The sequence below is a fragment of the Lytechinus variegatus genome, chromosome 1, assembly GCF_018143015.1.
Source record: "Lytechinus variegatus isolate NC3 chromosome 1, Lvar_3.0, whole genome shotgun sequence".
Taxonomy (NCBI): domain Eukaryota; kingdom Metazoa; phylum Echinodermata; class Echinoidea; order Temnopleuroida; family Toxopneustidae; genus Lytechinus; species Lytechinus variegatus.
Genome location: NC_054740.1, coordinates 55,026,086 through 55,040,175, shown reverse-complemented (window position 1 = coordinate 55,040,175; position 14,090 = coordinate 55,026,086). Strand labels below are relative to the sequence as shown.

Below are 14,090 nucleotides of genomic sequence, written 5' to 3'. Positions count from 1 at the left end.
ATGGTGATTTTTCAGGGTTCTTTTTAGCAATTCCTTTTTTTTTGGGGGGGGTCATCCCAAGCCCTGTGTAATTTCCCCCCTGAAACATGATGAACCAGCGAGAGTGATCCGTCACTTTTCTTGCATTGAAACCTCACCTGAATGACATAGTTGCCATACTGGTCTTGTACAAGGCTCTCTGTCTGTTGATGAAGTTCATCGAGCAGAGGTTTGGTCTGTTCAACGATACAGTGCTCCAAGATACGCTGGATCACACGGCAGCCATAGGGGTGTGTTGACAGTGAATACACCTGAATGATAAAAATATATATATATATAAAAAAATCAGTTGAACTCTGATCACAAACTGCAAATATCTTGCTGAATAAGTTTAAAGCATGGTATAAAATAAGATAGAACATGAGACCAAAGGTTAAGTGGTTATAACTGTGTTTTGACAAAATAATGTTCAGCTGTTGGGTATAAGTTATCGCAAAAACGACAGAGGAAAGAAAGGATGACTTAAAATTAAAGGCATACAATATAAAACTGTATAAGAATTAGAAATCATGGAATGAATTATGACATCAGTGAAGATGGCATAATTGGGACAGCATCAGATGCTCTGCAGCGACATCGTTCCATTAATTTAATTCTGAAATTTCTTTTTCTACCCTGAACTCCTCGATACTTACCTGTCCCCTGAAGGCATCTACAATGAACTGGAGGGCCTGAGGTTCTACACACTCGATACACTTCTGTACGACATGGTTGCCATTCTGATCCTTGACACACTTGAGAACATGACCGTCGAGCTCCTTCACCATCTCAACCTGACGAAGACCAACAAAACCATTTATAAGATTAATCATATACATATAAGAATCAACCTTAAATATCATTAGGCCTAAGACAAATACCCTTTTTGCCATTACATTGTTCAACAGGGTAAACAATTGAACAGTTCATGCAATCCAGATTCTTGGATTATCAGAAATCACAAAAAAAGTTGACCTATCACATGACCTACCAGTGGTCACACGTGATAGGCTAGCTCACTCAGTCGAGTGTCCCAGAAGAGTGCCTTTAAGTGCACATCAACGTCGCAACGTTTGGAATTCATTTAATTATAGCATGAATTTCATGTTTTACTTTTGAACTTTATAATGGTGAGAGGCTTGTTCGTAAAATTTGTACGTGGGCGGAAAACGTAAGAGGTGGACTGACTTCCTGTTAGAGGTAGCATTGACCGAAAGGCAGTGTTTCTTGGCAAGGAAGTAGAGCTTGAATTACCTGTAGTTCAGGTGGGATAGACTCAAGGGCTTTCTGTATCACCCTGCACCCATACATCTGAAGGGCGAGGGGTAACACATGGCCCCTGATACGCTGGGCAAGAGCCTGCTTCTGCTCAGGGAGACCAAACTCAAAGAACTTCTGGATGACGTAGTTGCCAAACACATCGGTCATCAGGCTGTAGGCCGCCCCCAAGATTTCACTGAAGACCATCTGACGTTCTGTTGGAGTGGCACGCTCCAGCTTCTGCTGTATGAAGCGGGATCCGTGTTGATCCTGTAAATGCAAGCAATGGAAATATTGCACTTGGAAGTCTTAGTTTACCATTCACGTTTCAAAATCGTGGTATTACTCAAGGTTCATTTGCACCACATGTGAACGCAATAGATAAGAGCAAGTTGAACAAAAACTTTGATAAAAATGATGCACATGGCCTCTTATCACTTGACCTTTTGACCCCTACATCCCTGTGAACACACACATGGTATTACCCAAGGATCATTTGTACCAAGAGTGATCACACCTGATGCAGAAATGAAGAAATAAAAGAAAGTTGAACAAAATATTTTTGCAACAAATCAAGAAGTCTGACGTTACCTGAGAGAACTCCACGATGTGGCTGACGAGGTCACGGAGCTGCAGATTAGGGAAGCGATTGTTGCGGAAGTCCTCCAGGAGTCTACTACGACCAGGTGCACTCTTCTCCATGTAGGCGGTGCTGCGAAGGCTGCGGGGAGGGAACAGGGTGTTGGAGCCCCATCCTGATCCACTGGTACTAGAGGACGTTGATCCACTCCTGTATTTCACTTCTCCACCTAGTTAGGTATACAAGCATCACAGTTAAGCCAATCAGACCCTCAACTAATACATTTCTCAATATTCCTTCTTTAAAAAAAAGTGAATTGTGAAGAAACTAGATGGATTTTCTTTAATGCATGCAGGCAAAAATTAAGGCTTTGGCATTGCCAGATCAAGGAAATATTACAAATCGAACTTCTAGAAATATTCAGCAAAAGACCTTTGACCTTAATACCCCCTAAGTAATCAATCATTCCTATACACACTTGGACCAAGTTTGAACTTAGCCCATTAAAAAGGTCTTCAGTTCTCACTCAAACATGGGATAAGCAGCCGGATTAAAGATTTCACATGCTTGTTAATAACAAAGGGCTGCCTTTCTATGTTTATCATGTAAAAGAAATTCTCTAAGTCCAAAAGAAGTTTTGCATGTTTTGTGCATGAGCACAATATCAAACATTAACAAACATGCATACTTTTCAAGAAATACCGGAAGACCTATACAAATTCCACATGCATAAAATGCTCAAATATCAATCACAGAACACTGTGATTCATTTATAGGCTCTCTTGAGTAGTTACATCCTACGAGTAAATATTGTTTTAATATATGCCTCATGCATGTATTCTATACAAGGGGTTGAATGAGATTGTTCATAAAAAAAATTAAGCAGGAGTATAGATTTCCCCACAGGCAGCTTAAACATCACATACAAAGCTTCATTATATTTTAATTTGCTCAGTTTGAATTCATTTAGTTCTTAAGAAAAATGTTAAAATGGTATAAACAAAACAGAACAAAACATACTTGGTCATTTCAGATAAAAAGAAATACTAAGAAGTCAACTTATAAAACACATTCAAAGAAGATTAAAAGTGAATCATATTCAAACACCTTGTGCAATTAAACAAATTCATGTTAATACAAAACAGCAGCACTCTATCGGATTAAAAGCTACAAAAAACAAAACACTGCAAAATTGGTTACACATGTATGTGAAGATAATAAAATTGAATTAATCCATAAGTATTTTCACTTCAAATAACACATTAAAAACCTCAATTGCACTTTAAGGCTAGAATATGATGGTCAAAAGGGGCTTCCCTGGGATCCGTTTCATAAAGCTGTTTGTAAGATAAGAGCGACTTTAAGAATGACTGGTGGTCCTTTCTTACGCACTTAACCATCGCCAATTAATATACCATGTACCACAAGGATCACCAGTCGTTCTCAAAGTCGCTCTTATCTTACTAACAGCTTTATGAAATGGCCACCTGGAGACACATGTAATGACTCCAGATTACAGTACCACTGTCATACAAGGGACCAAGGGGAGGCTCAATTTGGAGACCTGTCCATTAACGTTGAAGAGCGAAAGACAGGAATAATAGCATCACTTTTTTTTTGAAGCACAGCTAAATTACATTTGAAATATGGCTTCTATGAGTTTGGCTCCCTCTTTTTTTTTTTAGCAAATATGTAATCTTTGCTGTTGAAAAATGGTTCTATAAAATAAGACATATAAAACGTTCTGCTTTTGGTCTGAAATACGTCAATTGAGGGCTTTTATGTCAAGGCTCTAGTTTCTTTAACCACTCACATTCACTTCAGCCACTAAATTTTCTTTTTTCTGAATTGTTCAAATTTATGCATATGCTGCCCAAAATAACTGATTGGCAATATGATTTCAATTGCTTATCTACTCTTCTTTTTCATAAGAGTAGTGAGTTTGAAAGACAACACACACGAATGAAAGCAACATCTTGTGCGTTAATACTGGACTGGTCTCATTTCAAAATATGTTAATACTCTGTAGATGATGCATTTCATTCCAGAACATAGCACACAATATAACAAGGGAGGTGATAAGCTGCTTCAGAGCCAGAGGGGAAAAGCAAATGCAAGTATGCTGTATCGGAATGGTGTTATAGGAATGGGGGTGGGGGCATGGAAGATGGGTTGTGGGTGGTGGTGGTAGTGGGGCAAAACAGGATGGGATAAAATCTTTAGAGGGAGGGAGGGAGTAGATAGGGAAAAGTTTGCTTGCCTGGGGATGGAACCGAGTATGACATTTGGTCCATACTGAATGGTGCGTTGGTGCCCAGTGCTCGGTTGCCCCACTCATTCTTTTGCCTGGACCACGTAGCGCCGGGTCCTGTTAGTAGATTATCTGAAAACAGCAAATGATCAACGTTTTTTTTCTACTCCTTTGTCTTGTCTTGCTAGCTGGTGTTACCTGGTAGCCCTATTCCTTCAAATACACCATATATACTTCAGAGGAAACCAAGGTGAAATACATAACCATGTACAAGTGGATCGCCTCTGGCTGTCTCACCTGCATCGCACGATGCAATATAGCATCAAAGCCGACTTTGAAAACTCTTGACGAATAATTTTTTTCACAAACAGAAAAGGAATCCATCTATTTGAAAATAAAGCAGTAAGTACAGTGACCTCAAATGACCCTTGACCATGAAATTCTCCCATTTAATCTGCATCTATTGTCACTGATTTCGGAAAAAGCTTACATAACGGATATTTCAAACGCATTGGTGTGTATCATGTCGATCCTACTGAAAGATATATGGTGCATAAAATAGGATTGTTTATTTCTTTCTTCATCACTCTTTTAGCAAAGACCTAACAAACACCCCAAAAATACAACACTCAAAAAGAACTTTTGCAATGAGGCATAATCCTGTGTAAACAACCATAGGTAAGAATATATTCAAAGTATAAGTCAGTGCCATCAAGCTCAAATAGACATTTCATTCATCTTCATAAATTTGACTCGATAGAATTGGCACAAAATCTATTTATCTGTTGCATAATAGTACTTTTTCATTTGGAATCACATCTAGAAAGTATTTAAAAATAATCATGGCTTGTTATGTCAAAGATAGCTGCTTATTACAGCAAAATCATTCAATTTAGATAAATTTGGCAAGCCTCTTGATATTGAAATGCAGAATTATCTTTCCTTTCTTTAAATTTTGTTTCATTAGTTTTGATATCTTTAATCATCATTGGACACAAATTGACGATTTAAAATAATCAGTTTGCACAGGATTAAGAAAAGGTGAAGAAAAAATATTGTACTGAATACTAAAAATTCGATGAATGAGTGTTGTTAGAATGAACTATATAATCATAAACAACTTCAACAACAAAACTGGAGTAGGCTTTCAATTGAGATGAGAGGGCCACACACTTCTTTGGAAAATGATTAAAAAAAAGAGTAGAGAATGAAAAAGATCTTCAAGCTTTTAAGAGAGAAATCAAATCAAATTCCCTTTCAGTTAAAATATTAATAAAATAGCAATAAGGCAACAACAACAAAAAATCTTTCTCTTGAAAATAATGTCTATTGCTCTCTTTCCAAGTTATTTATATGAGATTTCAATTTTTTGATCTGTGAATGAATCTTGATATTGTTGCCATTCTCATCTACATTTTCATTGATTTTTCTACCACATTATATAAAATTTTTGCAAAATATAGTTTAAACTGTCATATACCTTAAAAATAGTTAACGTATAGTCAACTAGAGTAATTATAATACGGAAATGGTAAATTAAAATTTGTCAACTCTCTACCAAACTAAAATTTCAACTGTGCCGTTTTTTTACAATGTGTTTTGTTTTGGTTCTCCAAATTTAAGAATGCAGGAGTTCCAAGTTGGTACACGACAAGCCAGATTCACTTGGTCCTCTGTGGATACTTAAGCGACCCATTTTGAGCTTTCTCTCAGAGAAAATAGAAGCAATAAAGCATGATAAAAAAACACGCAAAAACACAACACAACAAACCAAGCATAAAGAAAACTTACCAAAGTCGGCTGTGATATCAGGATATGGAAGAAAAGTAAAATAAATAAATCTAATTTAATTTCACATAACAGGTGAACAAAATTCAAAGAGCGTTTCTGTTTGATTTACAATTTTAGCTTTATATGAAACAGCAATTTTTGTGTGAATAGATTTGATTCAAAGCTAAGTTGGCGTTATGGTGTAGAAATCTTATTTTGAATGGAAATGGAAGGAAGCAATCCTTAAGTGTTCTTAAAATGCCAGAATGCTTATTTAGAACAAGGTTTAATTTGAGTAATTCAGACTTGTTTGAAATTATATCCATTTCATTACCACATGCTTTTCCTTGTATAGCTAGCACAGGAAACAACAAGTGAGACCATATTAGAAGGGCATTTTTCAGCAATTTCTATGATATTCATTTGCTCATTACTCTGTAATTATACATCTTCCTGAAAATTGTTAAGCAGACATATTTCATTTATTTTTTTTCATAATCGTGTGTAAATTTTGTTCAATTTTGGAAAAAATGTTCATTTCCGGTGGTATCAGTAGCAGAGCGTATCGGAACTTACTCAATCCAAGGCCAATGTTTTGCGATGGAGGAGGTGTCAAGGATCCACCAGTGTGTGTAGGAGAGATGATAGGACCAAGCTGGGGTGAGCTCCCATAGAATTGACTCATTCCCAATGATCTCTTGTAGTCTGATCCTCCACCCAGTGAATCACGACGCTGGATAGGGGTGTCCGCACCGGATCCACTTAGACCTGAAGGACAATCATATCACATATTTGGTGCCATAGTCCATACACACGATGAAAATAAAATAATACAAGATATACAAGGTCAGGGAAAAGTACAGATCTGGGGAACGTTTCGTCAGCATTTTCTTCTGACAAGTTGTCAGATCTGACGACTTTCCTTAATTTTTTTATTGACCGAGAAGGATTGTTGCTATAGCAACTGTTAGATAAATCCAGACTTGTCAGATAAAACGTCCGACAAGCCCTTTAACGAAACGCACCCAAAGGAGTGCTTTATGAAAGAACTTGTCAGATGTTTTCCCAACGGTTGCCATGAAAAGAGTCAGATATCTGTTTCTCAGTTAATCAAAGAAAGTTGTAAGATCTCACTACTTGCCAGATGATAAATGTTCATCAAACACACTCCAGTTCCTTGTACGAAAAAATATATATATAAGATTTAACAGCAGACACATTTGCAGAAATATTTAATTTCCACAATGACCAGGATAACACATATTAATGAAAAAAAAAGTTAAAGATAATTTATAGATCTGAACTGAAAAACATGCTATTCTTGTCACTTTGGATATTCTTGGGTGCTAAAATAGACCACTTTGTTGAACAGGAAAAAAACTTTGTGGAGCACAAGAATGCGTCAACCGTCATGTGTGTAAAGTCATGAATAACTGTAGAAACTACTTTGTGAAACACCAGCCCCAGATCTTACCACTGTTGAAGACAGAGCTACTCTGGCCAGCGTAGGAGCCAAGTCCACCGCCGTTGTTCTGCTGGTTGGAAGCCATCTGAGGGCTGTTGGTGTAAAGGGACATGGAAGCAGCATTATGGCCCTGTCCTTGGGCCTGCTGGGGCTGAGGTTGGGGCTGCTGCTGAGGTTGGGTGCCCACCATACGGAAGTTACCATTGGTACCGGTGAATCCATTCGCTTGAACTGAGGGTTACACACATCAACACACATCATTGCAGGAGGCTGTTTCACAAAGCCGTTCGCACGGCTTTACGCACGACCGTGACCCTTTCTTGTGCTAAATGAAATATCCCTCATGTTTTTTTATAATGGGAGTGTATTCCTATTAATAAAGCTTTTAAAATGTTGCATTTTCCACTTCAGATGCATGTTAAAAGTGAGAATTTCGATGTAAAAAGATCAGATTTCAACTTTAGCTGGTGAGAATCTGAACGATTTAGAGTTTGATTTAGCACCCAAGAAGTGTCACTAGTCGTTTGTAAAGTCGTGCATAACTTACAAACAGCTTTGTGAAACCACCACCAAGATGTAAAAAAATACATTAAAATAGTTTTTGTTTTGGCGGGGGGATTTAGGAATTCTTTAATTTCCAAGTAAGCAAATGAAGCTGTTAATAATCTCAATCCATACTTGTAAAATTATTCCATGAAACTTCATCTGTGCACAAAATTTTTACAAATGATTTCTCATTAAAATCAATGCTGGATGTGAAAAATGTTTCATTATGTGTATCTTTGGATTGGTCTGAGTGTCATTTCTTTCCTACATATGACTGGTGCCAGGAACTGCTTTGAAAAAAATACTGGATCAAAGAAATCACTCCCTTGCCCTTGTAATCCACAACTATCTTTTGATACCATGTAGCTCGATCATTAAAAACAAGGTCACGGTACATGAAAACATGTCATAACCAGATATCGCACCCATGAATCTTTTCTATGGCAATCTATAACAATAACATAGAGAGTTAAGCTGCACACTGCAACAGTGCTGAGTAGCAAGTCGATGCTAAGTAGATTCTGAACGAGTGTTACACGAGCGTGCTAACCTTTGACGCTCCCACTCTTGTTTGGAATCCACTTTCCGATACAAGCAAAAAGCATCACTAGCCACTAAGTGCAGTTGCGAAGAGCAACTTATCTATTTATGCCATTGCCTTCCGAAAATGTCAAAGAAATCATGCATTGGCATTAGGGTACAGTAGAGGGACATTGCTGAGATTAGTCTATTATGACAGGGCTAGGTCTAGACAAGATGCTTACCTGTTTGAGCACCACTGACAATAACAGGTGCAGGAGAGACCAGCCTGACAGGTGCTCCCATGCCTGGTCTCTGGCCTAGATTGATAAGGGCTCCTGTCTGGTCATAGTAGGTGATCACCTGATAGCCAGCTGCATAATATAAAGCATAGATAAAGGATTCATGAACAAGATGTTGCACGTTTAGCATTTATCAATTGATTACGCTATGTTTAACCCTGGTTGCCCCGTCAGCAATCCGAGTACCATATTCCATTGAGTTCTGCAAAGATCTGCTTACGGAAAATCAAAATGGCATATCATCAATTAATTTCTATCAAACTAATAGGGAAATTCATAAAATATCTAAAGATTATGTTTAATATGAATATTTAATGACAAAAAATTTACTCTCGTTTTGAGGTGCATGGATAGACATCGAGAATTTTGTTTGGGTGTTATCTCGCGTAGTTGGATTGCACCGCTCCACTGGGCCTGTATCCTGATACACACATCAATACTGACCTGCTGGGAAAGGCATCCCCTGCTGAGCTCCTGGCTGACCTGCCATCTGTTCTCCCTGACCCTGTGGTGTTCCAGCTTGCTGTTGTTGTTGTTGCTGCTGCTGCTGTTGTTGTTGCTGTTGTTGCTGCTGCTGTTGTTGCTGTTGTTGTTGCTGCTGCTGCTGTTGTTGTTGCTGCTGCTGTTGCTGGGATGGGGTCATAGGACGTCCACCATTCTGTGCCCTCTGCTGTTGTCCCTGGCCACCCTGCTACGGGATGAAGTTTAGAAACAAACTGGTCAGAGACAAAAGAACTTTCAAGGAATCTTGCTGTGTAGCCAAATCTGCAGTTGCATGATCTACTCAAACACCCACGCCAAGTAAGGGGCAAAATATTTGTATGCCAGAATGTCAGATAATAACATATCGAGTGAATTGTAGAGTGGATATAAACACTGAATTAGATCGTCATCATTCTCATAAATCATACTTCCTCTGATCGGGGTCCCATTGCATGAAAGTTACTATTGAGGTGACTTAGCCATCCTATGGTAACTACCATGGCAACGCTGATCAACAGCCAATCAAAATCACGAATCCCAGTTACCATTGGATGACAAAGTTACCATAATGGCAACTTTTATGCAACGGGGCTATAAAATGCAGTCGTTCCAGGAGAAGCTTATTTCATATGTCTTGTTTGAGGCAATGAGTTGAATGATATACATTTAACAGTTGATTGTGTTACTAACCTGTTGAGCTTGTTGGTTAGCCGCTGCAGCAGCTTGTTGCTGTTGCAATCCAGGCGGTAACAGGCCGACGGGGTAGACTGTACTCCATGGTGTCACACCGTAAGCATACTGGGGAGGCATCACTGCAGGAGCTCCTGTATCAATAACACAACATAAACAAAATATTTATTTATTTTATTTCCAGGAAAAAGACAACAAGAATATGTACAAGATGAAGAAATTACCACCGACTAGTGCCTGAGGATGACTAAAAGAAAAACTTGTTTCTGTTATAAAAGCTCTCCTCACTAGTCGGGTTTACAAATATAAAAAAATAAAATCGCTATAAAATGGCAATATGTGTTCAGATGCATTACTTATTAAAACGAAGAACTTGATAATAATGAGTGTTTGTTTGAATGTGCAATTATAACATTACAAGATAACAGGTGATATACGGATGTGGCAAGCCTACACACAAGTAATATATCATCAGTAATTTTCTCAAACAATTTCTATCTTCTTTTGTCTTCTTCTCTAGAAAATTACCATCCCAGTTTCTGGTTTCTAATCCATGAAAATTTCCCACTTCCAAATATATTTTATCTCATAGTGTCCCTTCAAAATGTGCCCAGGAGCTCATTTCATAAAATATATGATCATAACCATATGCAATAACAGTTACAAGCTATTTAAATCATCCTATTTGATTGGCCGAAAGCACACATGTTACAGAAATCATTAAGTCTTATTTCTTCTGTTTCCTACAAATGTATTTCTTTTGAATTTATTGTTTACATAACAAGACTAACATGCAACGATGAATGTAAAATAGGCCTACATACCGTTGGAAACATTTGTATTAAATTTCATATGTATTCAGTCATGAAGAATTTGAGCAAAATAAAATTGACAGTTGAGAAGAGCTTCTTCATACCTGTAACAGTTGCAATACCAAGAGCATAGGGATCCTGGGCTGTAGGAGCTGCTCCAGCGATGATGTACGGGTTGGCTGCCAGGGCTGAAAATCATAGAATATAAATGAAAAATAATGTTAAATACTGTTTATCCTGTAGGATTTATCTCTTCGGTTTGAACAGCTATATCAAGAACCAAGACATTCAATACACAAGAAAAATGTTGCGAGCCGAAATGATCAAAGATCTTTGTGTATGTTGATCATTTCAGTTGATGTTACTGTCGGTCAACACCACAAGACAATCTTTCAGTGTCAAGAAAGAAGTGAATATTCATTTTCTTGATAACTTTTGGACTAAATCATAACAATTTTGGAAAATAGGCCATTTCAATGATGTAAAGATGTGAATTGTGACATTTCAGCAACATTTAGGGAAGTCTTTTTTCTCATACTGTCAAATGATTGTCAAAAAAGGAAAACTCTACGCTTATGATAATCGTTTGAATGTTCGACTCCACCCTAAATCATTAAAATACGAATAAAGTGTTTTTTTAAGTCACCAAATTCTGAAATTCTCTACCCAAATCTGATGTTTATTTCTTACTTCTTCAATATGCATAACTATGTCCTCAAATCAATCACCTACATTTTAGATTGCACATAAACTTACCAAGTTGTTGTTGTTGTGCAGCAGCTAGAGCATACTGCTGTTGTGGGGTAAGCTGTTGAACTGCTATGGTTTGAGGGGTTGGTTGACGTTGCTGAAACATTTGCTGTAAGGAAATCAATAACAATTAACAGCTCTCATGTGTTTAACAACTAGGATATGTCAAATTGATATACAACTATGTGTCTACAACAACATATATCAGTGTTACACACTTGTTGTTTCAATATGGGTATTTAATTGAGCTGAACAGTGTCTGAACTAATCCACCCATCAAATTTTCACACAGATGTAAGCCTACTGTGTAGTGCATAAGTTTCAAAATAACCAAACTTCCCAAATAAAAATAATCTTCAAAAATAAATCAAAGCCGGGTGATAATAACATCATCATGTTTAACAAGGCCAGCTCGGAGAAGTTTTCGGAACTGAAGTGGCTACTCTGAGTAAATATAACATTATCAATATTATAAATAGTCAACAAAAATCACATATTCAAACATGAGGTACTGGGATACACTATTATTTACCTGGGATTGGTCATAATTGATATAACTTGGGCTGTCCATGCTGTGAGCCATTTGGTTTCCTGCCGAGTAGTCAAACTGCAGCCCTTCCATGCCCCCGACGTTCTCCATTCCAGCCCCGGTGTCTATCTGCAAGGGATTCTGAACACCGCCCTCGATGTAGGCACCTTCAGATGGTTGCTGGTGCTGCGGATGCTGGGGATGGTGCTGCTGATGAACCTTTGGGATCATGTTCTGGCGTTGCATATCAGCCGTCGATGTCGCTGGCTGCTGCATCGCTGCGTTCTTACTCTCCTCTTGCTCTGTTGGGGATGCATTGCGGCTACCAGGTGTCCGACTACAGAATAGAAAGTTATATACTTTATGTTCATCTGTTATCTAAGGGGAGTCAAAACTGAACCAAACACCTCTGCCTACTTCATATTACAACCAATAAACTGACTTATCTCGCCACTCAATAACCATCAAAACTGCCTTAAATTTTAGGCAAGACCTTCCCCATTTTTTAATCAACTGTATCAGTGTTGGTTATGTAATAAGTTCTAGTACACAGCCAAGTTATCATGTAGATGACAAAGAATTTGTAATTTCTTTGAACCATCCAGGACAACATGAAGGTCAATTGCCATCTCGTCTACTCATCACATGGTCCACCTTTATTTAGTCAAATGCCATTTTGCCCCAAAACATTTCGTCTAACAACCATTTGGTCAATTGTCACTTCGCCTAATAACCATTTTGTCTAAGACCATTTGGTCTCATAACCAGCTGGTCTAATATCCATTTTGTTTTCATTCATTTTGCCCAATTAAGATATTAGACCAAACGGTAATGGATTAAATGGCTATTGGACCAACTGCTTATTAGATGAAATAGAGAGTGGACAAATGGATTTAGACAATGTGGATAGTGGACGAATATGCATAATACCAATTGAAAATAAACCCAGTAACGAAGGGTACAACAATGCCACTGACCTGAATGCATTGGGATCCTCTTCCGGTTTTTGTTGTGGTACGGGATCTATGCCATTCTCTACAACTTCCTGCTTATCTCCTTCTGCTTCAAAGGGCGATGGTGTCTTGCTCTTCTTGCCATTGTTGGGTTGAGGCTGCTGGTTGGAATCACCTCCTGGCTGATGTTGCCCTCCACTTCCATCCTAATAGAAATAATGGTTAACCAATAGAAGGCATATAACTCGGCTCTAGTACAGGATACAAAGTTGATCTCTCATAGATATTAAAAGAAAATCTTCCGCTCATGAAGTATTTGTAAACTATCCATGAAACTTCAAAATGTTAGTAGTAAAAAGGTTTATTCAAAAATGTATTGACTGAGGTTAAGGGGGTGTGGCATCAACAGCTCAACATTTTATGGTGATAAATTCGATCACAAGAATTTCTTGGCCAGATGCTTCATGACATTTTTCTTTCAAATCTTGCACAATTTCTAATGTACCATAGCAAGACAGTATTGATTGATTATTACCGGCACTTGATTGATAAATCCTGGCTTGAGCCTGTGATGTTTGCCTTCAATATCTTTTCCCTGAGGAGAGGAGGCCAAGACGTATTCCGCCATGCTTAGCCCGAGACCACTGGTGTCTGAGCGAGGGGACATGACTGCATTCTCTTGACCCTGGAAGGTCCCTGTGCTGGGAGAGAGCTGCCGTCTCTGCTGCACCATGATGGGCTGGGACACTGAATGGTCTGTGGATGGAAGGAGAAAAATAAACCCAGGATAGGTGGCAAAAACACTTTAGTATGCAGCGCTTAGAAACATTACATTATTAAGCACTATACAAATGCTGCATACTATTATTATCATCATTATTATAGACTGCATTGTAAAGTGAAGAATGCCCAAACAAAATCTTGGAGTTCTAAAAGGTGATAAATCTAAATGGCCGTGGGGCCAGTTTCAAAAAGCTGTTAGTTGTGATTGATGGATGACTTTATGCACAATTGGTGACCATTTCTTGTGCTAAGATACCCAAATTTTTCTGATTGAACAGAACAGGTTTGAATTCATGCAACCTGGGCCTTGTTTTACAAAGAGCTGCGATTGATCCAATCAATCGCAACTATGGAAAGCCAGCAACGTCAACATCTCAAA

At 38.2% G+C, this 14,090-nt stretch overlaps 1 protein-coding gene across 4 annotated transcripts in view; it reads right to left on the bottom strand.

Annotated features, from left to right (window-relative positions):
- The window catches only part of LOC121417224 (pumilio homolog 2-like), a 29,277-nt gene that overhangs the window by 7,985 nt on the left and 7,202 nt on the right, over positions 1 to 14,090 (bottom strand). The window contains exons 5-20 of one of the 4 annotated variants that reach the window (XM_041610855.1): positions 13,464 to 13,684; positions 12,953 to 13,134; positions 11,979 to 12,312; positions 11,453 to 11,555; positions 10,801 to 10,884; positions 9,885 to 10,018; positions 9,156 to 9,402; positions 8,655 to 8,783; positions 7,354 to 7,575; positions 6,456 to 6,647; positions 5,901 to 5,909; positions 4,119 to 4,241; positions 1,870 to 2,087; positions 1,273 to 1,548; positions 675 to 812; positions 138 to 290 (exon numbers count right to left, since the gene is read on the bottom strand). In XM_041610855.1, the coding sequence (XP_041466789.1) occupies positions 138 to 290; positions 675 to 812; positions 1,273 to 1,548; positions 1,870 to 2,087; positions 4,119 to 4,241; positions 5,901 to 5,909; positions 6,456 to 6,647; positions 7,354 to 7,575; positions 8,655 to 8,783; positions 9,156 to 9,402; positions 9,885 to 10,018; positions 10,801 to 10,884; positions 11,453 to 11,555; positions 11,979 to 12,312; positions 12,953 to 13,134; positions 13,464 to 13,684 (2,765 nt within the window). The remainder of the gene's footprint in view (positions 1 to 137; positions 291 to 674; positions 813 to 1,272; positions 1,549 to 1,869; positions 2,088 to 4,118; positions 4,242 to 5,900; positions 5,910 to 6,455; positions 6,648 to 7,353; positions 7,576 to 8,654; positions 8,784 to 9,155; positions 9,403 to 9,884; positions 10,019 to 10,800; positions 10,885 to 11,452; positions 11,556 to 11,978; positions 12,313 to 12,952; positions 13,135 to 13,463; positions 13,685 to 14,090) is intronic. The other 3 variants (XM_041610862.1, XM_041610870.1, XM_041610878.1) reach the window with 3 other exon arrangements.